This window comes from Rhea pennata, chromosome 3 (genome assembly GCF_028389875.1).
Source record: "Rhea pennata isolate bPtePen1 chromosome 3, bPtePen1.pri, whole genome shotgun sequence".
Taxonomy (NCBI): domain Eukaryota; kingdom Metazoa; phylum Chordata; class Aves; order Rheiformes; family Rheidae; genus Rhea; species Rhea pennata.
This window is the reverse complement of record NC_084665.1, coordinates 128,017,950-128,045,937: the sequence shown is the minus strand read 5'-3', so window position 1 is coordinate 128,045,937 and position 27,988 is coordinate 128,017,950. Positions and strand designations below refer to the sequence as shown.

General features: G+C 43.9%; 1 protein-coding gene across 1 annotated transcript in view; it reads right to left on the bottom strand.

Annotated features, from left to right (window-relative positions):
- Positions 1 to 23,531, bottom strand: part of ELP3 (elongator acetyltransferase complex subunit 3) — a 92,831-nt gene extending 69,300 nt beyond the window's left edge. The window contains exons 1-7 of the mRNA XM_062571238.1: positions 23,452 to 23,531; positions 22,856 to 22,955; positions 21,799 to 21,937; positions 20,639 to 20,709; positions 18,080 to 18,143; positions 16,161 to 16,229; positions 13,232 to 13,386 (exon numbers count right to left, since the gene is read on the bottom strand). Coding sequence (XP_062427222.1) covers positions 13,232 to 13,386; positions 16,161 to 16,229; positions 18,080 to 18,143; positions 20,639 to 20,709; positions 21,799 to 21,937; positions 22,856 to 22,955; positions 23,452 to 23,470 — 617 coding nt within the window. The 5' untranslated portion in view covers positions 23,471 to 23,531. The remainder of the gene's footprint in view (positions 1 to 13,231; positions 13,387 to 16,160; positions 16,230 to 18,079; positions 18,144 to 20,638; positions 20,710 to 21,798; positions 21,938 to 22,855; positions 22,956 to 23,451) is intronic.
- Positions 23,532 to 27,988: the final 4,457 nt, after the last annotated feature.

Below are 27,988 nucleotides of genomic sequence, written 5' to 3'. Positions count from 1 at the left end.
TCACAAGCAATTACGTACCTTCTCATACTACCAAAACCAAGCAGGTCTGTGGCCCTTCAAACAGTATTATTTTCAAAACCACTTGTCAGTTTATATCGCACAAGAGAAGCCTGGAAAAAAATATGCTCAGCACACAGACAATTGGAGACACTTCAAGCTATTAAGTTTTAGGGAAAAAAAATGCATTTCTCCATAACAATTTGTGAAACTCTGTCCAGTAATGCAGGATAAACACTGAACATAGAGACTAACTCTTACCTTTAAGCACAAATTCCATGTAGCATGATGGCCTTAACCCACACAGTATTTCATCAGAGAGAAAAAAGGCACAAACAGTCCAGGAGGCTCCTGCAATGCACTGATGATAACTTCTTGTCACAAATGGTGGAGGAGCCTACGAGGAAGGGTGTCCTGCTGGACTTTGTCCTTATCAACAGAGAGGGACTGGTTGGAGATGTGAAGGTTGGGGGCAGCCTTGGCTGCAGCGACCATGAGATGGTGGAGTTCAGGATCTGGCAGGAAAGAAGACAACAAGCAGGACTGCAACCCTGGACTTCAGGAGAGCGGACTTCGGGCTCTTCAGAGACCTACTTGGAGGAATCTCATGGGTTAAGGCCCTAGAAGGAAGGGGGGTCCAGGAGAGTTGGCTAATATTCAAACATCACTTCCTCCAAGCTCAAGAGCAGTGCATCCCTCTGAGTAAGAAGTGCAGCAAGAGGGGCAGAAGACCTGCACTGGTGAGCAAGGAGCTCCTGGCCAAATTCAGACAGAAGAAGAAAACACACAGAATGTGGAAGAGGGGACAGGCTACTCAGGAGAATTACAGGAATGCAGTCAGAGTATGTAGAGATGCGGCGAGAAAGGCTAAGGCCCAGCTGGAATTGAGTCTGGCAAGGGATGTCAAGGACAACAGCAAGGGCTTCTTAAAAGACGTCAGCAGCAGGAGGAGGACTAGGGAAAATGTGGGCCCGCTCCTGAATGGGGCGGGGGCCCTGGTGACAAGGGATACAGAGAAGGCAGAATTACTGCATGCCTTCTGTGCTTCAGTCTTCACTGCTGAGGGCAGCTCCCAGGAATCCTGTAGCCTGGACGTGAAGGAGAAAAGTCTGGAGAAGGGAAGACTGTTCTTTAGTTGAGGAGGATAGGATTAGAGACCTTCTGGGCAGGCCAGACATCCACAAATCCATGGGCCCAAATGGGGTGCACCCATGGGTACTGAGGGAGCTGGCGGATGTTGTTGCCAGGCCGCTCTCCATCATCTTTGAAAGGTCCTGGAGAACTGGAGAGGTGCCTGAGGACTGGAGGAAAGCCAATGTCACTCTAGTCTTCAAGAAGGGCAAGGAGGAGGATCCGGGCAACTGTAGGCCAGTCAGCCTCACCTCCATCCCTGGAAAGGTGATGGAACAGCTCATTCTGGAGGTCATCTCCAGACATATGGAGAAGGTGATCAGGAGTAGCCAGCATGGATTCACCAAGGGGAAATCCTGCTTAACCAAGGTGATAGCCTTCTCTAGTGGAATGACTGGCTGGGTAGATGAGGGGAGAGCAGTGGACGTTGTGTACCTTGACTTCAGCAAGGCTTTTGGCACTGTCTCCCAGAACATCCTCCTAGAGAAGCTCAGGAAGTGTGGGTTAGACGAGTGGACAGTGAGGTGGCTTGAGAGCCGGCTGAAAGGCAGAGCTCAGAGGGTCGTCATCAGTGGCGTGGAGTCCAGTTGGAGGCGTGTGACTAGTGGTGTCCCCCAGGGCCCAGGACTGGGTTCCATCCTGTTCAACTTACTCATCAATGATCTGGATGAGGAGATGCAGTGCATCCTCAGCAAGTTTGCTGATGATACCAAGCTGGGAGGAGTGGCTGACACACCTGAGGGCTGTGCTGCCATTCAGAGAGACCTGGACAGGCTGGAGAGCTGGGCAGAGAGGAACCTCCTGAGGTTCAACAAGGGCAAGTGCAGAGTCCTGCACCTAGAGAAAAATAACCCTAGGCACCAGTACAAGGTGGGGGCCGACCTTTGGAGAGCAGCTCTGCGGAGAAGGTCCTGGGAGTGCTGGTGGACAATGGGTTGACCATGAGCCTGCAATGTGCCCTTGTGGCCAAGAAGGCCAATGGTCTCCTGGGGTGCATTGGGAAGAGTGTTGCCAGCAGGTGGAGGGAGGTGATCCTGCCCCTCTCCTCAGCCCTGGGGAGGCCTCATCTCGAGTCCTGTGTCCAGTCCTGGGTTCCCCAGGACATGAGAGACATGGAGCTACTGGAGAGAGTCCAGCATAGGGCTACGAGGATGATGAGAGGGCTGGAGCATCTGCCCCATGAGGAACATCTACGAGAGCTGGGCCTGTTCAGCCTGGGGAAGAGCAGACTGAGGGGGGATCTGATCAGTGTGTACAAGTATCTGAAGGGAGGGTGTCAAGGGGACGGGGCCAAACTCTTTTCAGTTGCCCCGTGTGACAGGACAAGAGGCAATGGGCAGAAGTTGAAGCACAGGCAGTTCCACCTGACCGTGAGGGGGAATTTCTTCCCTGTGAGAGTGACAGAGCCCTGGAGCAGGTTGCCCAGCGAGGCTGTGGAGTCTCCTTGTCTGGAGCTGTTCAAGGCCCGCCTGGATGCAACTGTGTCTACCATGCTGTAGGTGACCCTGCTGAGCAGGGGGGGTTGGACTAGATGATCTCCAGAGGTCCCTTCCGACCTTACTGATTCTATGATTCTATGTAAGCAAAATGTGCAGCTGCAGGTTGTGTTTGGTTAATATTTTCTTTTGGTCAATTTTTCTTTTCTGGTCTCTTCACCAAGGAATATATAATCAAAAAAAAAAAAGTGGCCTTTAGTCCTATTTGTAAGGGTTCCTTCCACGGATTCTAGTAACATTTTGGTTTCTTTTAGGTAAATTCCACTCATATTGGGTGATTAATATCAGCTATTCCCATAAGACAGGTTTTTACATCCATCTCTCTATTCCTCCACGTGTGCAGAAATAGGTACAACATCTCCTGAACACTAAATGATGCCAGAACAGTGGCACGAAGCGCAAGCAACCTGCAAGTGGCTACCTGCAGTGAAATGAAGACTGTTATAAAACTTGCATGAGGTCATGCCCAAGATTTGCCCTTGGTTTCTTAGATCTTTGCTGCACAATTTTGTTCAGTGAAACTTGAAAGAAAAATTCAAATGTCTGTTAGCAAATCACTATGATTCTATGATATGATCTATGACTGAGTCTTAATTATATAGATGGTTTAATCACAGAATAGTAAATACACAGGTACAGATAGGGGATAACGAGATTAGGGAGAAAAATGCTTAAATCTAGACGTATGAAAACGTCATGAGGTATCCTTTATTAAATCTAAGTTAAAGTCGTAGCTTTCCTTGTTGTGGTTGATGAGACATTGCACTAGGTGAACTTTATACATTTTTAAAAAAGTGTTCAAATTTCTGATATTGACTCACCATGACCTAGAGAAAGCTGCATATTCATAATAACAAATGTTTCCCAGGTTGTTATGGAGGAAAATAACCACTTGTGCCATTGAGGTGCTGCACATAGTTTGGAAAACTAAATGCGCTAAGAACCGCTGATGCATAAAGACAGTGTCCAGCAAAGAACTCACTCTGGCATTTTTGTATCTTTCTGCAGCAACAGAATTCGTCTCATTCCCATCTGACACTTTCAGAAAAACATTTTGCTTGAGGAGGAAAAACAGCTTGATTGCTGCTTCGAGGAAACAAAGAAGTTGTATCAATAAAATTATAAACGGAGCTAAAAAAAAGCACTGCCAGTGAAGAGCTATGGTTTAGCTGATCTTGTTCTCTTGCCAAAATATCTTCTATAATGTAGCAATACGATCTCTCTCAAAAAAGAAAGTGCTACAAAACAAACGCATTTGCTTTCTCCATGCCTCCAGAGCTACATGCTCACGAAATGGCTTGGTGCAACAGACTGCGAGACTTGTTGGTGCTACCTCTCTGGCTCAGTTTTCCATCCACAGCAGCTCTAAGGCAGCATGTCGAGCAACCAGCCATGGATACTTCAAATGAGGGACTGCGCTGACCACTTTGGAAAAATTATTTTGCATGCTCAGCTTTTAGTTGTTACAGCAGTTAAAACCTGCATGCTCCCGGGGCATGAAATCCCTCAGAACTCCAGAGAGGATGGGCCAGTCGCAAAGAGCAAGTTCCCTTGGCTCCATCGCTAAGTGCGAAGCCAAACACTTCCTATCACAGCTACTCCCCCTGCCAAGGGCACACCTAGATTTTGAACAGAGTGCATTTATCTCTTGGGCTTTTAGTCCTTTCCTGGCACCCAGACAACTCGAAGGAATATGCTCCAGACAAATAAAGCAGTGAGGAGGCAGAAGAGAAAATGAGGAAAAGATTTGAATAAAAAGACAAAGCCAGTGACCACTTATGTTAGGGGAGAGGCGGGGAAAAAGCAAAGACTTGGAAAGGAGAATGGGAGAGAAACCAACATTAGAAGAAATCGGAGTATCCGACAAAAACTGAGGATGCGTGAACAACCGGCACTAGCTCAAGAAGCCAGACATCAAAGACCAAGCAGAAAACATTTCCTGCCAAAGGCTGGAGCTGCACTGACTCTTGGTGCAGGATCCAGCTCAGGGCTGTACAAACCCAAGTTGTGCCAAGGTTCTCATCTCCCATAGCAGTCAACGGCATCTGGACCACCAGAGCCCAGCGTGATTCAACCGAACGTGGGCGTCTGCCTCAGCATGAACTGAATCACTCGCCGGGCTCCGCTGACAAGGTCTCCACCAGCTGCAAGGGGAAACCAGGCACCCAGCTCACATGTAGGACCAGAGATTCAGCTGTCTGAACCCACATCTCACCTCCTAACTTTCAGGGACAATGAAAATCCTACTTATACACAAGGCACTAAGGCTGTTCCCACTAATTTTAGAGATCCAACTTTAAACAACTCAGAACAGCACAGAATCCATCTTTGGAGGTGAACCAGGCAAATTACAGAAAAGGGGGGAGGGGGGGCAGAAATTACAATTAAAGGCAAAGACAGAGGGCGATCAAACTCAGGCTACAGACAGCCCCAACTCTGACACTGTTTGGAGGACTTGGCTTTGCAAACGAAATGTGTGATGAGGATGCACAACATCCCAGGGCACATTAGCTGCAACGTACTCCAGAAAGATGTATTTCAAAAGCAAACAGCCTTTGCTCTGTATAAGTCTCAAAATGGTCTCAGGAAAACCACTTCTTGACATTTTTCCATAAAAGAAAGAAAATTAAACCTGCTGATTTTAACTTTTGCACTGCACCGCCACTTTACTAGAAAATGACTCTTCTTTTGAGTGAATTTAGTGCTGTTGAAAGGCAATAGCTCTCAGTTTACAATATCAATGAGGCAAGCACAGCACAGCTGAGGGAACTATAAACAGCGCTGCACTATTTTACCAGCACATTTTAATTTGAGGAAAGCAATCTCTGCTGAATGAAGGAAAAAAAGGGAATGCAGGCCACACGTTAACTCTGCTGGGCATGAGCACGTCAGGCTGGGACTCATTTTGTGTTACACCCTAGGCGACACAGAAGTCTGCTCACAGCAAGACAACCACTGGACATCAGCAATGTTTCCTGCATTGCAACTGCACAGAGCTACGAAACAATTTCTAATATTCGATCTTCTGCATATCTGGAAAACATGGAATAAAACAGCAACTCAGGTAATACTTCTGTAATACACAGGAAGGTGTAATACTTTTTGTGATGGGGAGGCCCAAGGAAATTACACCAGAAATTAAATACATGCTGCATTTTCTCTTCATTGCATTACCTTTGGATCGCCAGCACAATTTGATCTAGAACCATGTAATAGTTAAGCCAAGATTATATTCATACAGGTGAATGAGCCATGAATAAAATTCTGTCGTTGGCTGCCATTCCTATCTGACTGCTTGGATCCCAACCTCAAATTAGCAGTTTAGTGCAGGTCACCAGAGAACTTGTTATCCTTGCCAAATTACACACGCGCAGCAGAGAAGCAGCAAAAAATAGAAAAGTATTCCCTTTGGCAGGTGTTCAGCAGTAATTTGCTGAAAATGTACAAAAACTCCTCATGAAATTCATTATTTAGCTTTGACAATGTCATGACCGCTGGGGCCATCATCCTTTCTACCAGCACAGGATAAAATACAGATCAATAGCATTTACAAATATTGCTAAATTTGGTGTAACTCAAATTTCTCTTATGAATAAACACTACCACCTCGTAAATGTTTGCTGAATACATACTTGGTTCCAGCCTCCACCTTAGAAAACCATGCAGTCCGTTGGCCTCGATTTCTCCTGTCTACCTTCCCTAGTCATCTACATTCAGTCATGAGCCTCAATATTTCACATACAGGAGAAAATGCTACAGAAATACTGAACAGGACAGATAACTTGATAGGCAATCACCTTCCATAGCTGTAGAAGGAACAAGATGAACATTACTTTTAACGCGATTAGGATACAATCTGATGAAAAGACTTTCACTTTTTTATCTTCCAAATAACACACTTCAGCAGCTATAAGCTGGGTCTTGTAATAGAAATTAAGCAATGCAGAAGTAATAGGTTACCAAAGACCAGCCAACCTGGGGGTAAACACCCTCAAGTGCTACAAGCAGGAAAGATGTTATCCATACTGAAGGCATTTGGGAAGAAACACTCAGCAGCATACAGGCTTTAATGGCAAATGTGGCATCTCCACCGCAAGAGTCACATCCAATGCTGGAAACAAAGAAAATCTGCCTGCCTCTCCAGAACATTAGGAACTAGTCTCCAAATCCCTGGAAATAAAAGGAAATGTGAGCAGAACCTCTGCTGTAAATGATCTGGCACTAAAACAACAGTCAGTTATCTCCTGACTGGCACAGAGGTGGAGGGAAATCACTGCCCATGAGACGTCCTGAGGGATTTGACACACAAGCTCTGATGGATACAGCCACAGCAATTTGCAACACTGCTGCCTCCTGCTATTCACTCATTTCTCTGCCAGAAGCTTCTCTCAGCATGGGAGGGGTTGCAGCATGGGAGAAGCACCCACACCTCAGTTACCCAAATTACAGTTAAAATAGTAGCTTAAACTAGCAATTACAGTGGTCTGTGCTAGAGCTGCAAGAGCTTACCTGTCAAAACACCTGCTCATTACGGCAAGTCAAGAGGTGAGCTCTGACTATCAAATTCTGGCAATTTGTAGCACAGCAACTGAATGGGCTGGCCTCTCTGCAGCAGAAGAGGTGGCGTATCTCCTTAAATCCCTGTCCATTTTCCATTTCAAATGACACGCTTTTGCCACACAGTGCACTCTGGCAGCACAAAGGTGGACACCTATATGTTCAGCTGCCTGATTTGGAAATGGTAACCTCAAGCAGAGGGTCAAGGTAGATAAAGGTGAGCAGTAACCTCTTAAATTGCTCCAGCACAAATCAGTGGAGCTAATGAGTCCAAGCCCCCAGTCACCTTTGCTACAGAGTGACAATTAGTAGTTAAAAGCACAATTAAGATAAATTAGTGTAACAAGCTACCATATGTCAACTGAGCCACCTGAATTATTGACTGAGACACCTGAATTGTATGAAAGTATCTTCTTAGCCTATACTAACTGCAAGGTTAAGCACGTTTGCTTAAGTCTCTTTCCTTGGGATTCAGGTAAACTAGTATTTCTCACAAATGGGGCCAGCTAAACACATATGCATGGACAACTGCAACAGCACAGCCATAATATGATCACTTGCTATCGTACATAATTTCATTTCAGGTCTGTGCCCTAAAAATTAAATCAACAGTTATAGCAGCAGTAAGACAAGACTTAATTTACCTGCAGAAAGCTACCAAAAAAAAAAAAAAAAAAAAAAAAAAAGCCTAAAGTCTTACTTGGGAAATTCAAAAGAGACTTCTAACATTGATAATAAAGAGTAACCTTTTACAAGTAGGGTTATTCTTCCCTTTTGAAAAGCAGAATTAGGAGTTGCTTAGAAGCAGTCAACTGGCGTGACCACTAGATGATGACTTGCTAAATTCTTTGAGCTGCAGACAACTTCCAATCACCCAAGCATTTCTTGCAAGTGTCATAAAACACTATCATCAAGCCCGTAACACTTGCAAACATTACAAAGCATTGTACTCCTACAAACCAGCAATGGTCTGAACTTGGGAGTGTTCAGATCTCCTCATTAGAGGATATTCATCTCTCATTACAAGAGCTAAGTGTATACTGCACCTTCACCCCTTTTCAAAAAAAAAAAAAGAATATAATACTTAAGATTTCATTTTACAAGAATAACTGATGCGAGCCCTAATCTGGAAATCTGAGAACAAAATACAAGGATCTTTCCACAAAATACATAATCTCATAACCACACAAAGCACATTTTTCATGGGTTGATCTGATTTAGCAGGGTCAAGAGCAGTGACTTTCAGGGGGGTTTAAAATGCATCAGAAACTCCCCATATCAACCCAACCGTGACCGAAATCATTCATGCTTGGATCTTTCTCAGATATGCCAAGGGGTCTTGAACTGGACACATAGTAATCTAGTCCCAAACAGGGGGGACTGTTCAAATAATTATTATTATTTAAAACCTACGTCTTCTTTTTCAGCAAAGGTTCTAAAGCAGCCGAATCTTCCTACTTACAGCTTGCTAAAAGACAATACAGCTTTTGGGATACCTAAAGGAAGTGCCCCTGTGCATAGTACAGACATTTGTGATGGAAGGAAACACTGCTGCCAGCATACCAATCCAAATGAAAAAAAACGAAGAGTGAAAACACTAAAGGACACTTGGCAAAAGCAACTGGCAACGAGCCTGGGCAGAAAGACAGGTTCATGGTGTCGTCAGATCCCAGGAGCTGCAGCTCTTCCACGTGAAATCAAGTACAGCCAACAGAACTTACTTCTGAGTTTTCAGTGCACGACACAACTGGAAAGCGAGCCTTTTAAGAAGCCACTGACAGATCAGCAGATGTAAAGCAGAACCAGTCCTCGGTAACAGACCTATTATGGACATAGTTATTTTCGAGCAACATAAGAAACTCCGAACTTCAGAGCTCTGTTTCAATTCACTAGAAACTCTATTGATAAAAACAATGCAGTAATAACCCCAGTAGAGCAGTACCCTTTCATGAAGTGTTCATACTCCCTCTTCCAGCAAACCATTTTGTTTAATTCAACCAAACTGATTGGTGTGTGTAGACAAGACCACACTATTACGCAAGCTGTACACCAATATACTGTTACTCAAGTATCACGTACCCAGGATGCTTCAACTGCAGAACATCAGGTTCCAGCAGTTTTTCCCCTTCTTCCTTTCCCATTAACAATGCAATTTAAGACCAGAACAAACATCGGACAAACCACCATAGTGTTAAAATCTAATTTTAAAAACTATTTCTCTGCATTTTTAAATACATGGAGAGAAAACAGACTTCGTGCTGTAGTCCAAGGAGCTGCACAGTGGGTGCGGAGCCTAGGGGGATCTTTCTGCCACTTGCCTTTCTGAACAAAGGCAAGATCTCTTTTGGCTTCATTCCTCAATTAAAAGTCAGCTCCTGGCTCAGAGGAGAAGAGGTGCTCAGCCCTTCAGAGTTAAGTGATGAGTCACACTGGCAGTTAAATATGCCCAGCACCTCTAGTGAGTCATGGGTCAGGTGAGAGGAGCAAAATGATGCGGAGAAGCAATTCTCATTTGCATGTGTATTTTACACCTTCTTGGTTCATGTTTTCACTGTCCTCCTGAAAGAGCAAATGCAGGCACAATTACTGATCAATACTTTGACTTGATGGGAACAACTCCCTAAGATGGATATATTTCTCTAGTGTACAAAAAGAAGCAATACGAAATCTATCTTACAGTGATTCTTCAACAATAACTATGCATCTCCTCCCAAAGATGGGAGGCTTATCACCACAGCCATATCCTTGTTTCACAGACAACCAGAAATGCACTGAAGTCTCCTAAGCTGTGTTCTCAGGAGATAAAAATTAGAACTTCTTAGTCTTGTTGCATATTCTCTCCAAACCAAAAAATCCCTTCAGGCTCTGCAATTCTTTACTCAATTCCTGAGCCAATTTATCTCACAAGTAGCATCTCAAGCAAAGACTTTTGTCTGACTAGTCTAAAAGGCATCTGCTACTTCAAGAGAGAGGTGCTGCAGAAAGATTAATCACTAGCAAGACCTTGGGGCAGTCATTTCCTTCCTCCACGCACAACAGAATCCACTATGGAAGCCTAGCAGTTTCTCTATCTTTTTTTTAAATCACATCTGGTTTTTTTGGTTAAAGGGTTTGTGTAAGCAAATGCGGTCACTACTACATGCAAGTTCTGTTCATGCACTCATAAAAACAAAATCTCCACTCATTGCAGGTCCACTCATGTTTTAAAGGATCACATACTGCTTCATAAATCCAGATATAATGGGAGCTATTCACACCTCTCAAGTTAACCACTTACTTACCTGGAAGCAGTATGAGGTAGCAAACTAACAAACATGCTCTGAGCCATCCCAAGGAGATCCTGTTCTCTACACTGGCTCTATAAAGACACTAAAAGACAGTTTCACATATATTTATTTGGCAGCAGCTGTCTGGACCAGTGTCCCACTTCTCTGAGACAGATCATTCCCAGTCCCATGTCACTTGTGTTACAGAAGCACAGCTGTTTTTGCAGCTGTATAATTTACCACATATACATTTACAGTCTTGCGGTCAAACTGGCTAAGAAAGCCAGGAGCCAACTCAGAACGTGAGCTGGAGTCCAAAGGCCAGCGTAAGTCAAGGACGCAAGGAAAAGCAAGTCAGACATGCTATGCTGTTTGCTGAGTTTGCTAATGAGAACCAGCATACACCCTCATGGCCGAGTAGGATTGTACTGTACTGGTTGGAACTGCAAAGGGTCAGATCCTTTTTATCTGATTAATTGAAACCAGAAGCTGTTGTAGGCTGGTCAAGATGAAGTATTACATGAAAAAAACTCCAGATGATGTTAAGATGAGAATGCCAGACTTGTGAGCCCATCAGCACAGCACAATTCAGACATTAAAGGGCGTATCATCATCACTGGAAGGACTGCATTCGACACAGAATTGGATCTCAAGTTTAGGGCAAAGGAAAGGAATGACTGGACAGAAGGGGGAAAAAATGTATGTTCACAGTTAGGTGGTTAGGTGGACAGAGGCCTATACAAATAGATGCTGCACTGGTTTAATCAAAGGTCATGCTCCGAAACACTTTTGAAAAGCTGAAGGTCATTTTCAGCATGAAGACAACCACTGTAAAATATCTAAAGCTTATTGATTGTTTTCACAAGCATGAAAAAGCAAGGCTATTACAGTCTCATCAAGAGGAAGGCATGAGAGAGCGCAGATTCCAGGGTACTGCCGATGCAATACTCAAAATACAAAATAAGTAAAATATTGTCAATATTCCCCAGGTAGCATGGTTCATACTAATCGAAGAAGGGAGGGAGAAAGTCCAAATCCTCACATACAAAGAAATAAAAATTCAACTTTGAAAGTTTATTCCAAGTCTTACTGATCATTTCAAAACAGTACTGTAGTGACGTAGTACAACAGCTGTACACAATAAGCACAAAAAGTAAAAGCTCTGATTCATCTCAAACACCATCTTCTCGCCTCTAGATTATTTGAGAAGTGCAACCTTAGTAACTCCCACCTACCTCCATTTACTAATCATTTAACATGAATCTTATGTTAAAAATACCCTTTTCTGCTGAAAAAACCCCACACATTGCTAGTGCAGGATTTTTCATATTGCTCAACCTGTGTGCTTGCAAGGCAGCACACTGACTTGAGACTCATTTCATTCGCTTATGCACTTAAAATTACCTCGTCACACAATCTGCGTCATAATTAGCTTCCTCAGTAATCTGCAGAGCAAAGGACACACTACACCAAAAGCAATTTTGTCTCCAATAAAACTAGTTACAGGCCTGCAGCAGAAAACACTGAATAACTGTCTTCTGAACCACTGATGTACATACAAGCAGAACACTAATTTGAATGGACAACAGCAAACTTTACACTTCTTCAAAAAGAAGTTGTGTTCTTTAAGAGATTACAACCAGGGCACAAGAGCAAATGAAATTTTACATTCATGTTCCTTTGCAGTGTATTTTAACATGAGGTAGTTTCAAAGATTTTTGCATATTAACAATACCTTCAAGGAACCCTTCAAAAATAAATGATCCATTACAAGTATTTCTATATGACATCTACAATTCAGAGAAAATCAATTCTTTTCTCAACTTGTTCATGATTTTATTGCCTTGATAATTCCACTTGGAAACAGCAGCACAGCACTTTTTCCTGGGCTTTGAATGACAAAGGGGAAAAAAAACAGAAAAACATAAATGTGTTTACTGCCCTCCAGAGGAAGAAGGATGAAATTACAGCTTTAAAATCTGAAGCTAGGAAACTGCTATTCCTATCCAGTATCAACAGTAGACAACAGTATCAAGTAAAACCCACTGCACTGAACTATAGCAGCAAGGCAGTTACTAAAACTGTCAGTAGGAATGATCACCTGTCAGCTCCAAAATGTCAAACATTCAAAGCTTTTCTTCTCAGTTTCATGCTGCAAGATGTACCGGACAGTTGTATATTCAATAGCTCAAAACACCTACAAATAATCATTCTCTGCTTTTCAGTTCATCAGCTGTAAAATGAGAACAAGAGCAACTCCCTGTCAAACAGAAAAACTGCAAGGATAACTGTGTTGGAGACTGCAAGGGGCGCAGAGCTCCTGAGCACTGACGTTCTCAGGGGTGAGTCATCCCTTACGGAAGCTGACGTCTACCTGCCCTCCAAGTCGGGATCAGTTCCCCTTCCCAGCTGAAGCAAATAAATCTCATGGCAATGCGATACGTCACAACTCCAAATCAAGGTGCAGAGACAAAAAAAAAAAGGCAGAAGTTCCGATGGAACGCCGAGAAATTAGGAGAAGCTTAGCATTTCCTACATGAGAAAATAGATAAACCACGACCTTATCTTCTGCTGGTGCTACACAGAAAGCACAGCAAAACTGGAAGTTACAAATACTCTACGCCTAAATATATATTTGAACATCTAACTTGAAACACTGCCTTTCAAAAACTGAATTCTATGTTCAGTATTTTTTCTTAGACCAAAGAATACTTTTCAGTGAAGATAAAAATTCTTTAGCAAGGCTAAAGAATACTTTTAAATATTAAAAAAAAAAATGCTTACCTGACAGCCTCTGCTACGTTGTTGGAAGTGTGTCCCGATAAGGCATCGTGAAGGTTACGGATGAAGTAGTCTCTGTAGGCTTCAGGTAGGGCCATGAAAGTTCCACCCATCACAATGAATTCTACCTTATCCACACTGTGGCCCAACTGCTTCAGCTATAAAGTTAAAATTACCAGTGAGAGACTTTTATCTAAAAGACTTCTTTGAAAACCCTGACATTCCTACAACTGTAAGTGTTTCCTACATCAGCTGCCAAATCTTTTATGAATGACAAACCATTGATATTCTCGCACAGGCTTCTTATAAGCCCTTCCAAAATCTCAAAAATGACTTTTCTGCAGCAAGAACAGAATTTTTTTGAAAGATATTTTAAAGAGAGATGATGACAAGGAGAGCACGGCAAAGAAATAAGAGTGGCACAAGTGGCAAAGCTATTCATCAACAGAAACTCAAAATGAAAAAATACTACTAGGATCCTTCTAAATGTGAATTCTGTGCACTCAGCCACCAGTCCAGAAATGCAGAGCCACATGAAGATACTGCGCCCAACATAACAGGCCTTCTTGACAGAGCAGATGAGTAATCTGAGTGTAGCATCTTGATAAGTAGCTACACAAGTTCCAGTTTGAAGGTAGCTTAGATATGACCAGCAGGAAAAAGTTCTCTCACATGTGCTCCAATCCACACAGAACTATCCTCACAAACTTGAGGGGAAAAAAAGGACTGGACTGAATTCATGGAGAATTTTCCAAGAGATTTGGAGATCAACAGGATGAATTCTCTCTTTGGATCTTTTAATTCTCCAGCCAAGACAAAAACTCATTTTGGTAGAAAGGAAACTACTTCAGCAAAAATACTCTACATGTTAGTAATTATGAAGAGCCAGCAACTGACACAAAACCAGCACACTCTCAATTCAGTGTAATTGTTCGAACAGGGTCTCCTGTCCCTGTAATAAAGTATTGTTTAGAAGAGAAGACTTCTTATGAGAGGTTCAAAACTTGTCATTTATTTAATGTAGATGAGGGTTAGACAGTTAACATGGTTTAGAAATAATTCCTCTGTGGGGTCAGGTGAGGCTAATATAGAATCATGGAATAGTTGGGATTGAAAGGGATCTCTAGAGATTAGACTAGTCCAACCTCATTGCTCTAGCAGGGTCACCTAAAACAGGTTGCCCAGCTCCCTGCCCAGATGGCTTTTGAATATCTCCAAGGATGGAGACTCCACAACATCTCCAGGCAATCTGTTCCAGTGTTCAATCACTCTCAGAGGTAAAAGAAAGGCTTTTTTTAATGCCTAAATGGAATTTCCTGCATTTCAATTTGTGCCCATTGCCTCTTGTCCTATCACTGGGCACCATGAAGACAAGTTTGGTTCCATCTTCTCTATTCCCTCCCATCAGGTATTTATATTGATAAGACACCCCGTCCCTTCCCCTGAACCTTCCCTTCAGCCTCTTCTCTGTCTTAATCATCTTCGTGGATTTTCACTGGACTCGCTCCAATCTATCCAAGTCTTTCTCGCACTGGGGAGCACAGCACCAGACACAGCATTTCAGATGGTTCTCATCACAGCTGAGCAGAGGGGAAAGACGACCTCCCTCAACCTGCTGGTAACACTAACACAGTCTAGGATGCTGCTGGCCACCTACGCTGCAAGGGTACATTGCTGGCTCAAGGTCAACTTGGTGTCCACCAGGACCTCAAGGTCCTTCTCTGCAGAACTGCTCTCCAGCAGGACGGCCCCCAGCCTGCACTGGTGCATGAGGTTATTCATCCCCAGGTGCAGGGACTTCGCCCTTCCCTCTACTGAACTTCATGAGGTTCCTTTCTGCCCATCTCTCCAGCACGTCAAGGTCCCTCTTGAACAGCAACAAAATGCTCTGATGTATCAGCCACTCCTCCTAGTTTTGTATCATCAGTAAACTTGCTGAGGGCACACTCTGTCCCATTATGCTGGTCATTAATGAAGATGTTAAACAGTATTCACTCCAGAATCAACCCTCGGGGACACCACTAGTGACTGGGCCTCCAGCTGGACCCTATGCCATCAGTCACAACCATTTGAGCCTGTCAGTTCAGACAGTTTTCAGTTCATCTCACAGTACAAAGTTTACAGAGCTGTCTTGAAAAAACTATAAAAAATAGATCATATAAACATGCTGCAGGATCTAGCTGTTTATCTTCCATCAGAGTTACTCACTAAGGATATGAAAAGAAAGTTTCCTGAGCATATGTACATACCAACAAGGCCAGGTTGACACTGGAGCAGCCTTTTTTCTGTTTGTTTATTGGTATGTTTTTTTTAACCTCTGTCCAATACGGCTTTACCTGCTGTCCTCCTCCTCACACAGAGGCCATATTTGCGTCAGTTCTTGTCTAAGGACATCAGCCTGTCCTGCCTTGATTACTGGCGGGCAGCAGATAGCCACCTCTTGTATTCACTCTTCCGCTGGTTAGTTCTAAGATAGTTTCCCTGATGAACTGCTTGCTCTGTTTCATCTCAGCTCCCCTCCACAGAAAAAGTCAAATCATGTGGAGGAAAAAAAAAGGAAACCATGAAAGCAGCAAGGCGGACAGAATGGTATGAACCCTCAAAGCAAAGAAGGAAAGTGAAATAGAGCAGGCTTTAAATTTAAGAGCCTTTAATGTTACTGGATGATCCCAATCAAATGATAGATTATAACCTTGTGAAATGCCACTTAATTTGTCTTCCTCCTATGCAAATATCAAAGGGTCCTGGAAACATCCAAAATCAAAAAATACAAGATGAGCACATCACCAGCTGTCATCCCTTAGAACATAACAGTTAAGAGATGTAACATTTGAGGCAAAAGCAAGGTGGCAGGGCTGACAAGAGCATCCACGAATTAATAAACTGCCATAACTTTAGGATATATCCAAAACACAGGACATTGGATATTTACCTGTTCAATTCTGTGTCTTGTCTGAAGATAGGGGTCATATCTAGCCCGAATAGCCCTCATGGATGTTGGCTAAAAGACAGATTGATTTAATATTTTTTTTATTATTATTAAACACAGTAAATAGACAACATTTTTAGCATTGAAATAGATGCTTCATTCAAACCTGACAAATTCAAACTCACAACAAGAGAAGCCATCCAATTGTAAATCTGAAAACAGATCCTTACATTTTTGAAAATTTTAGAATACATTTTTGTCCTGAGATGGTAATACAACATAAAAAGAATGACACAATTTCAGATTTTAATTGAATTATGACAGGACGGATAATGAATAACCTCTGCAGTGATTCACAAAAAAAAACAACACAGAACTTACAAACACAAAATGATTTTCAAAATACCAATTTGTGTCCTGTTCAATTTCTCCTCATTAGCACAAGTTATCCAGTGAATGTCCTCCAAAGCTCTATGTGAACTTCAAATATTCCTTCACTTAAATATATGCTTTTCATTGAGCTCCTTAATAACTTACACTTTATATTAGTAACTGACATGAGACACTTTATATTAGTAACTGACATGAGTCTATTAATAATACCTAAGATAAGTTTTTTTTAAGTACCTTGTGTATGCTGAATTTCTTTGGTATTTCTTATCTTTTATATTAAAATCTGTAAAGGATAAGGACTCTCTTAATCATGCACAACCCCCACAGGCCCTTAAGACTAAACAAATGAATACAAAGGATGCTCAAAACAATATGAATTATAAAGCAGGTATATATACACAAGATTGTCTTACTTTGGACTAATGTTTATGGGACAAGTTTCAAATTACTAAACAATGGAGAACACCAGACAAAAAACATACTAAGTGGATGCTGTACCCTATTTATCCAGTTAAATTGGTTTGTAATTTACCTCTTTTATTACTTTGTATCTGTACAATAGCTGTGAGCTGTTTTGCAAAGATAGCCTCATAATAATTTAGTCACAATGAGATCCTCTGCTATTAAACTTTCAGCTTGTTGCCTCTCACCCTTCCACTGGCTCTGGCAGTGGTGCAGGCTCTGGCTCTGCACCTCTATACCCTTCCATTAAACCCACACTAAGCCATAAAGAAAAGTATGTGTTTTTATTGGGTTGTTTAGTACAGAAAATTTTGATGCAGACTGTTTTTATTTAAATGCTAGCTATGACTCCTATAGGAGTTATCAGTCTGAAACAGTAGGCCATAAAAGTTTTATCGTTTGACTTTAGTCGAAGTTAGAAGTTGTCAGGAATAAAGAGTTACCTTCTGGCCTTTCAAACTGAGGCGGCCAGCCTTTCTTGACCCCATAAACAACATAACAAAACTCTCACGTTGCCAGAGTCATCAGGCATCTCCTACACACCCAAGAAAGCCAGGAGAAAAAGTTGCTCCAGAAACAGTTCATGAGTACTAAGTTGTACTTTCCTAGTGCTCCTCTAGGAGAAACAGCAAGGCATGCAGCAGCGTGCCACGGTAGACAGCAATATCACCTCCAGCTGCTCCTGCTCACTCACTACTTTCCACAGCTGAGGATTCAGATGACAAGCAGCTCCGATAGCCACAAGTCACGCAATGCAGCCACAACACAGGAGCCCAGTGCTGGGCCCTTGTTCAGAATCACAGGCTGCTCACTCCCGCTCTAAAGCATCTTACAAGCAGTATGAACAGCAGCAAGGTCAAGAGAAAGAAAAACTGCTACAGGAATCAAGAATTCCCAGTCTTGTAGTTGAGCTGCTTTAGGTCTCAGTACAGAGTTTATGGAGTCCACTTCTGCTTATTCTTACAAGGATGAATTTGTAGAGACAAAGAGTAACTTATAGGAAGTTTATAGATGCTCTAAGTTTATAGAAAATGTAGATAGTTCATTGCAACAAACAGAAGTAATACCTCATATCCAGTGTAAGACTGTGTTGAATATTCAAAATCAGAATCAGGTCCACCTGGGCAGTATCTGCAAGTATTAAAAACAGAAACAGGCATCAGACAAATCAATATAATTGCAATGATTCTCTTAGTCTAAGGTATAGGTACAAGAGAATCGAGGCTGAGCAGACACTGCTCCACCTAACCCATCTCTGATCGGAAATACAGTAAAACACAAATCTGAGACAGCCTGACCACAGCAACATGCCAAAGGCTCTCCTGGCGTTCAAGAGTTCTCCTATAGGCAGGTAATAAGCAACCTCTCCCAAAAGGAAGGCCTTGTTAGCTCAAGCACTATAGTACCTTAATGCTGCAATACAGCTTTTAAACTAAAGTTGACTCACAACTGATTAGCTCAGAACACAGGATGAAAAAATTTGTTTTCCTGCGTTACCCAATATAAGCATATGCTGAGAAACACATGCCCAAACACACATACTAAAAACAGCAGTTCTGCAACATCTATTACATTGGAAGTATTTCTAAACAGATACAGGCTCAGTTCCCAAGTACACAGAGTAGCGCAAAAAGTCATTTCACTTAATCTTAATGAGAATAGGAGGACAAAGTAATTCAGATCTGTCAAATGACTACATATACAAAAAAAATTTTGATAAGACTTACTACAAGCAAAAACACAGCATGAATATATTCCTGAAATGTGGAATTATTTTAGGAAGCTCCCCTACAAGCTTGGACTAATAATAGATTATTGGTTTTTTTAAAAAAGTAATTTTAGAAACAGAAAAAAATCAAATATTTTCTACTACTCTATCAAACAAAAATTATCTCATTTGATATAAAGCTTTTATTTCATAAGGAAAGGCATAAAATGGTGACACCATCCAGCTAAACAATCTGCATTTCCTTTCCAGAAAGTAGTAGAATTTAAGTATCTTGATAATGTGAAAGTCCAATTACATTTGTTTTCTGAACTCCAGATATGCTATTTACAGAATATGGCACACTAGGACTACTTAAAAAGAGTAAGGTCCGTCCCACCTACTCTGGATAACTGTACTGGCAGTTTAGAGCTAAACTACTACTGCTGAACCTGAAAGACTTGTTTGAAACTCTTACTCTGTGACACAGCAGTACAGACTCGCAAATATCACAAAATGACTGCTAGCTGTGAGACAAATAGTACATCGACTCTAATTAAAAAATACATCAGTTTATTCTAAAGGGACTTAACTTTTTCCTGAGGGCTACGGGACTAATGGCCAACCTACAGTCACTCTGCATTCAACGACAACCTGACACAGGAAGGTCAACAATGCCTTCAACTTCAGCAATAGCCACCTCCAACAGACAAGGTAGCAGAGTAGTCAGGTAACTGTTACTTACAGGGCAGATCTTGAACATACAGACACAAGAAAAAAAAATTCCATCTCTATCAAGTCAGACACATTCTGTTCTCAGTAAAACTGATTAGTTTCCTCTGCCTCACAAACTCAGCCCAAGCCATCTGTCACCATTATAAAATTAATTACCAAATAACCATGGCCAAATTAATTTCCTGGTGAAAGTTATGCAATCTAATTCAAGACATTTCACATATGTAATTACCTGGAACATCTCAAACACAATAGCTGCTGATGCAAAAACAAGAATGGAACCAGACCCATTAGGCAGCTGGCAGTAAAATACACCAAAGTTCTGGGAGTGACAATGTGGGAAAGAGAAGCAATGTTTTTCAATAGATCAATTGATACGGTGAGAAAAACGTAGGAGATTTCAAGTGTACAGACTCTTAAGTCAAACAGAGGCTGCATACTTCAAGATATACCCAGCTTGGGTTTTTAATTCAAATAAATCTTAAAAGTTATTCCTTTAACACCACAAGCTCCTGGCAGCTTGTTCCAGAGCCAGGCAGAGCCAGCCTGTCACACCAAGCCAAGCTTTTTATGGACAACACCTGAGCCTTCTCAGGTGGGTCTCAGTACAGCAGTTTTCAAACTTTTTAGATTGCACTCTGTTTCTTTTCCATAATAGTCTTCCCCTGTCTGCTTTGTAGCCAGACTATTCTCATGTACAAAAATATTCAGAGATACACACACTCCTTGCAGTATATTCCCTTCTATTTCCGACCTTGAAATCCACTGCTGTAACTTTCTACAAGTCCCTGTTTACTCACAGGGACAGCCAACACAGGCACAAGATCTTTCAGTATATTTATAAATCTAATCTATCAAAATCTAACTTGCATTTGACCATTAACATATTATCCTGGTAACTATATTCACTGAAGTGTATCTACAGAAGTGAGTAGGGTTTGACCTATAAAAAAAAGAAAAAAGTTTTCTCATTGAAGAAGAAGAAAACAAGTGGATTCTTTAGTGCAATGTGCAGGTACAGGCAATTTGCACTTTGGATCCAACTTCTTGCAACTTTTCATTTGTGCAGAAAGTAAGTCTTTGGACACATAAATAATCTCCAATAGGATGCTACTACAATACTAGATTCATACAGAAATATGGCAAAAACAGTCCTCCTTTAGGTCATCCAAACTGTCATACTTACACACATATGTTGCCTGTAAAGTTGATGTGTGGACACCTATGTGGTTTACACATCACGGCCACAACAGCAATCTGTAATAAGCAGTTACAGAGGAGAGAAATTATAGTAATTGTATCAGAAGTTACAAAAACACAGTGTGCCTTGAAAGGCTATATAAAGATATGCATTTGCAAAATATTAAACATATTTTCTGCTTAGCCTACCACTTAAAAATGTTTGTGCATTCACTCATTAAAAAAAAAGATATATCACAGATATATTAAGAAATAGGAATCCCATTATTATATATTTTCATAACTCAGAATAATCTGGGAGAACCAGCTCTCTTGTATCAGCTCTGATACAATCACTCTACTCAAAAGATGCAGACTGACATTGAGATATACTAGGAACATCTAAGATGCTGAGACAGTGGAACAGTGGAAGAGTGTCACAAGGCATACTGAAAAACACCTGGAAGATAAGATGCTATCATCCCTTTTTACAAGGTGCAGGAGGAAGAAGAGCTAGAGATACAGATTTTCAAGTGTCCATTAATTTTGAGCACTCAATTTGGAATACATCACTTTTCAGGAAATTCTTGTTGGAGTAAGAGTTTAGTCAAATATTCCACAACCATAGGAAATATATACACACATACATACATGTGTATATATACATACATATATATACATGACCACTTCCTGAATTTTGGTTTCTGATTTTTGTTAACTTTACGCATGTAATACATACACAGTTCAAAGTTCCTGTACCTGTATTACTGTTTTCCATCCAAACTCTTTTTCAAAGAAATAGATTAAATACTAGCATTTTACACCCAATATTCATTGAAAGGGCCTGCAGATTAAGCTGCACTCTTTCTAGAGCAACTAAAAAAGCAAGACATGCTAGTTTGTTTCATAAGTGAAATGAAGTCTCCACACCCCATCTTTCTCCTCTCCCAAATGCTTTAAATGCAATACTCAAGTGCTCTGAAAGCAGTAACCCTGTGAGCATATCACAGAATAGACCATCTTGAAGCTGGCAATGTAGCCAGTGCATCTTCATTAAAGCTTCGGGACATTCAATATCCTCATCTTTGAGAGCAATTACATATCCAGCATAATTTTTCTATGCAGGAGACGATGGTGGTAGACAGAGAGAATAATATATGTGCTTACCCCACTAGCAGTTCTAATAGGCTTGGCTTTCAGCTTCGGTACCAGCACCTTGCGGTACTGTGGCGGAACAGCAGCAATAATATCAACCAAACGAGGCTGTGCTGAAAGTCCATACTTAGCTGATATCTTGGTTTTCAGCCTAAAAGCGGAAGTACCTCAAATTAATGATTACAATCAGACTTGCCTGGCCATCCACAGCAGCGCTATCCTGTTACTGTTCCATTAGAGAGAGATCTAGGTAGGTTCTCCTAATTTGCCTTTTCAGGCAACTTATTGAAAAAGCAAAGAGCAATTCTTTGCAACAACAACAGCTGCACTGAGCATTAAAATACAGCAAATAAAACTCCAAATGAAATTGATATGCAACAATTGCCAATGTTCTGAGTTTCCTGTACATTCTACTTCTAAATATGGTTTACCCGAAACATTGTAAAAGCTGCCCCAGAGACTCGAGCTTACCCATTTTCAGTGAATTATTCTTTTCATAAGACTTCCATCCAAATGATCTCCCACAAACTCAGATTCTAGCTAAGTTACTTTTCAAGATATTTCTCTTATTTGTTTCCAGTATCAACAGGATGTTCACAATTACATGATGAAAATTAAATAGGGATACTAGGCTAAATTGAGTTTTCATCATTCTATAAATGTAAAGAAGGAAAAAAATAATTTTGTTTGTAACATATTGCTACGAAAATTTGCTTTAAACTTTACCCATAGATTATTCTCCCTTTCACAAAATAGAATTGACTTTGGGATTAGCAGATTGAGACAAAAAAGACAATTACAAGTTTCTTGGGGCTTTTTCACAACACAACCAATTTTGTACTCTGAACGCTGGCAATGAAGTAGCAAAGCATGACTTCGTATCAGCACAAAATTTACAAGTCTTCACACCTGAAATTACAATACATTTCACTGTCAAATAATAGAGGAGAAATTACGTTAGCCTATGGAAGTGAAACATTGTTTTAAAATGAAGCCTGAACATAACAGACTGCACAGGATGCTCCATACTGGTGAACCAACTGCTTAGTTTCATCCTGGAATGACTTACTTGTTCAGATTCACATCTTTCCCCAGCTCATGAGCCTCAATTAATTGTTTTATGATGTCTGCTATCGTCATCATCATCAGCTCTGCATGGCTGAGATCTCCTGAAATAAGAACGAGATAACAAACCACGTGTATATTGGGACTTTCTGAGTGCTTGTGACAATCAAGGGGCACCTGCCTTTTATTTCATTTTTAAGATTTTCTACAGTTTCAGGGCACTGCTGCTTACAGAGGCGATTTTGCGCCTGCACCTCATCCTTGAACTGCAGCATTCCCTTAACAGGGTCACTGCCTTGTATCGCTGGTTTTCTTTTACTTCTAGGGCAAACTCCGCCTTCTCAGAAGGAGAACCGGCACAACAGCGGGAACCAAGTCACTGGAAGTTAAAGACAGCGCGATGCTGGCAGTCCACCGCCTCCTCCGTGCCAGCCCCGGAGCCCTCCGAGGAGGGCCGAGCTCCTAACAACGCGGCCCGCCTCGGGGGGCCGGCCCCCCCAACCGCCGGCCAAGGCTGCCCCCACCCCAACGGGCACGCACAGGGAAAGGGGGGGGCGGGCAAGCCCTGCCCCACACCCCGGCAGCCGCCGCCGCCCGCACCTTTCTTCTTCTGCCTCATGCCGCCGGCGCCGCCTCGGCTCGCTCCCCTCACGGCCCTGGACGACGGCTCCCGCCGCCAAGCGACACCGTCGCGAAAACGCCGCACATCCGGCGGCGCTGCCGGAAAGCGACGCGCGGGACGAGGTGGGAGGGGAGGGGCGGGGAGGGGATGCGCCGCGCATGCGCCCAGCTGGGGGAGCGGTACCGGCGCCGCCCGCCGGGGGGCGCCTGGGGGAGGGGGGAACCGAGAACCGGGCGGGACCTAGAACCGGGCAGGACCTAGAACCGGGCGGGACCTAGAACGGGGGGACCGGGCAGGACCGGGGACTGGGTGGTACCTAGAACGGGGGGGGGGACCTGGAACCGTGTTGGTAGGCACAATAAGCACCAGGCGTGACCTAGAATCTGGGGTGACTCAGAATGAGGGGGGAGACACAGCTGTTATCAAGGTGGCCTAGAGTCTGGGGTGACCTAGGCCCGGGGGGAACGGTCAGCAGCGGTACCAGAGGGAGACCGAGAATCAAGGGGCACAGATGCACCTGGTACCAGTGGTGATCTAGAACCCAAGGGAAGGACATAGTACCAGGGGTGACCTAGAACTGGGGTAAGATGCTGTCAGTACCAGAGGGAGACCTAGAACCAGGGGGCACAGACCCACCCAGTACAGGGGATGGCCTAGAACTGGAGGGAAAGATACAGCTGGTACTGGGGGGTGACCTAGAACCAGGGGCACGGATCTGCCCCGGAGGAGGTGAGTCCAGGCTGGAGTCTGGGCCAAGGTCTCCCCTCCCCTCCCGCTTCTCCTCCCTCTCGGCGCTAGATGGTGGCAAAGGATTTGACTTAGGACAAGCAGCTCCCTTTCTTTGCCTCCGGACGAAGGCTGAATCCCGCTCTGCGGGGAGCCGGAGCGGCTCACCGGGGTCCTAGAGCAGGGCGCACCCAGAGTACTGGAGCGGGCAGGGGACGGGCCCGCGGGGACCCAGTGAGACTTGGCACCATCAAATGCGACGCGCTGCCCTAGGGGAGGAGGCAGCCGAGGGTCTGGGCTCGTCCGGCCGGGAGCAGGGCCAGCTCCGGAGAGCTGCCGGCCGGTGCCGGCGTCAACATCTACAAGTCTCCAGTGACTCCTGGAGCCCACAGGAGCTTCAGCATCTCCAGCTTCTGGAGGCGAGGACTTCCAGGGCTCGGCAACGTCTCACGTGCAGAGCTCTCTGCTGCGGTGGCTTCGGAGGCTCGCCGGTGCCTGCCCGCTCGAGCGTCTCCTTGCTCGCGGCTTCCCACCCAGCCAGTGGATGCTGGTGGCTCCCCTGCGCGAGTAGGGTGAAGCTGGCGGCGAGCAGACGGAGAGGTCGGGTGAACAAGAAAGCACCACGACTGAGCAGGCGGCAAGAAGAAACCGACCGCCCAAAGGAAAAAAAAAAACAACAAGTGAGAGGAAAAAATCAGGAGAGATGCTGGCATCTGCTCAGTGACCCGCTCGTATGATTTGCAGTGACAACCGCTGGGATCAACCGATCGTGGGGAACAGGCAAAAGGAGCAATGCAGCAGGAGGGATTTTGTTGCAGAAGGTGGCAAAAGGGGAACTCCAAAGTGCAATCTTTCTTCAAAAACTGCATGATTTGGGGGCCGACCGGAGGATTTTTGGCATCACGTTCGTGACTGGCGTATGTCTGGGCACTGAACGGGCAGAAAGGGGCCTGGGCACATGGAAACAGCCGCAGGCAGGCTGTTCCTGCTCCTGCTCCTGCTCCTGCCGAGGACGGGCGGAAGGATGGGAGCGGGACAGCTCACAGCTGCGCGGCAGCCGGGAGCCGGCTCCTAAGGCGGCAGGAGCCGGCTGTGCTGCCGGAGCTGAGCGCGCGCAGCCTCGCAGGTGCCTGTGCGTGCGTGTGCCCGGGCTGTGAGACCAGCCCGCCTTTCCCATATTGCTAGGTGGGTTTGGCAGCATCCTGGCTGCTAAAGCAAGATCCCACGATGGAGCAGGTTGAAAACACAGTTCAGACCATCTGCTGCAGCTGCTGCCTCTCGCCTCCTGCCTGCAGGCCTTTTTAGAGGGCTGAATTCAACTTCCTTCTCAGAGGATGTGCTGGGAACGCTCTGCAATGTTTGGACCTGTCTTTACCAGTGATTTTACATCCTAGGAGGTCTCCCAAGCGTGCTGTGCCAGCCAGCTCTTTCAAAGTGGTTTGGAGAGTGGTTGTGCTCAGGATATGGGCTGTGCAGGTACAAAGCATCTACTGCGGCTGGGAAAGGCAGGCACCTCGCATCCAGGCATGCATCTCCTGCCATCGATCGCAGAGGCTGCTGTGCCACAAGGCCCCCTGCCACAAGGGACGTTCCAGATGCAACTAAGTCATTGGGGCTATCTGTGTATCTAACCGTGTCCAGCTTTGGGCAGGCAGGGATGGGAAAGGCAATCGTTTCCCTGGGATAATCTGGTTCTCCAGGTGGTGCACGCTCTACACAACATGAACCTGTAGGAGATGCCGGATGTCTCTGTCCGTTGTGCGAGTTGGTCCCCTAGGAGATGACCCAAGAGCACCGCACAGATAGGAGATCCTTGCTAGACCCATGGTGAGATGATCGGTCTGAGGACAAGGCAATTGCCTTGTACCCACCTCTCTTCCCTTCATTTCTACAGCCATAAACGCAACCCTGCGCACTGTGTCGCTCACTAGTCATCTCTGCGTCCCTTGTTATGTGAGCAGATCTATGCTCTCTCTTTGTTATCAGCTACATCCACCTATTATAGCAACTTCTTATCTTGCACTTAGCTACTATCATTAGCTACTTTCCACTTGCCTCAAGGTCTCCACACTGTTCTGTAACCATGCTCTGACCTATTATAACCCTAGTGTCGCTGCTGAGACTTAGCTCTGTGGATGCTCCTGCTTCCCCAGCAGCAGCTCACGTTCACTCGCTTCCCATCTCAGGGGCTGCCTCTTCAGTGGGAAGCTTCCAAAAATTTTCCATTTTGAATCTGTGCTCCCACCTGCAGCTCCCATCGACTTCAACTGCCCATATTCCTTTCCTCAAATGTGGCTGTTTCTTTAGCTCAGAAGAGCAATAATGAGGAAAACTTCATTTTGGTTGCAAAGCCAAACTACAGCACCAAACTCTGCTGTTGCTCCCGGCAAGGAACATCAGGTGAATTCAGGTGGCGTTTTGGGCAGAAACGGATGGTAAAGCTTGGGTAATAGGATGGCTGGTGTGTTTGGGTATGTTCCCCACATCTGAACATGGCTGTAGCCTAGGGCTCACATTTTGATCTTGCTTGTACTGGTAGAATTCAGATGCAACAACACTGATTCATTGGCCTCTGGGATTTAAAAGGTACTTTCAATTCTTCAATCAAATGCTGTGGCTAATCAGAGTTGCACAGGATCTGGAAATACCAAGCAGTGCAGGGAAATGCACATCTACAAAGAAAGGCACACGCAAAATAACCCTCCTCTGTAGTTATTTAGCATTTTCTTATCAGCATGTCTCGAAGCGCATTATCAAGGTGGGTAAACACCATCAGCAGCCCGGGGCACAAAAGCCTGAGGCCAGCCGGCAGCTCAGCGGCAGAGGCAGGTGATGGAGCCTGTGTCTCCTCTTTATCTTTTCTCTCTGTTCCAGATTCTGGCCCATCCTGTTACCTCAGGAATGTTTGTAAAGTATATTGCAAATGCATATATTTTATTCTAATAATTGGTAGGAGCTACATTAAGGCACTATATAGGGCTACTGTTATTTCAAGGATAGACTATTTGGCTTTGCAGGTTCCTGGACAACAACATTACCATTAGTAATTTTACAGCATCAAAAATACAAAAAGCTTTACAAACCAGAGAAGGCCTGAGCCTGAAAATGTGTAGCAAGCACTTCAGATGCATGGTTTGCTGCAGCGAAGGCACAGTATTTATGCTTGAACACTGAGCTCCAAGACTAGTCAGATTTTGAGAATGTTACGTTCCCACTCAGTACATTCATTGGTGAGAAAAAAGCCCATTAATGCAGGGTTACTTCATGCCATTACGTAGCCATTCCCTGTTAGTAACACGGACTTACCACTGAACTGCTGCCACAAAAAGCTAAGCCTAGCCTAGACGAGACAAAAAGAAAGCTGGACTTAAGAAGCCACAGAAACATGCATGAAGCTATCAATTTAACTTGATTTTCCAGTTTTTTAAACTGTGTCCAATTCTGGGCTCCCCAGTACAAGAGAGACATAGAGCTATTGGAAAGAGTCCAGCGCAGGGCTACAAAGATGATGAGAGGACTGGAGCATCTGCCCTATGAGGAACGGCTGCGAGAGCTGGGCCAACCTGGAGAAGAGAAGATGGAGAAGGGATCCTATCAATGTCTACAAATACCTTATGGGATGCTGCCAAGAAGTTGGGGCCGGACTCTTTTCAGTGGTGCTAAGCAACAGGACAAGAGGCAACAGGCACAAACTGAAACACAGGAAGTTCCACCTGAATATGAGGAAAAACTTCTTTCCTGTGAGGGTGACAGAGCACTGGAACAGATTACCCAAAGAGGTTGTGGAGA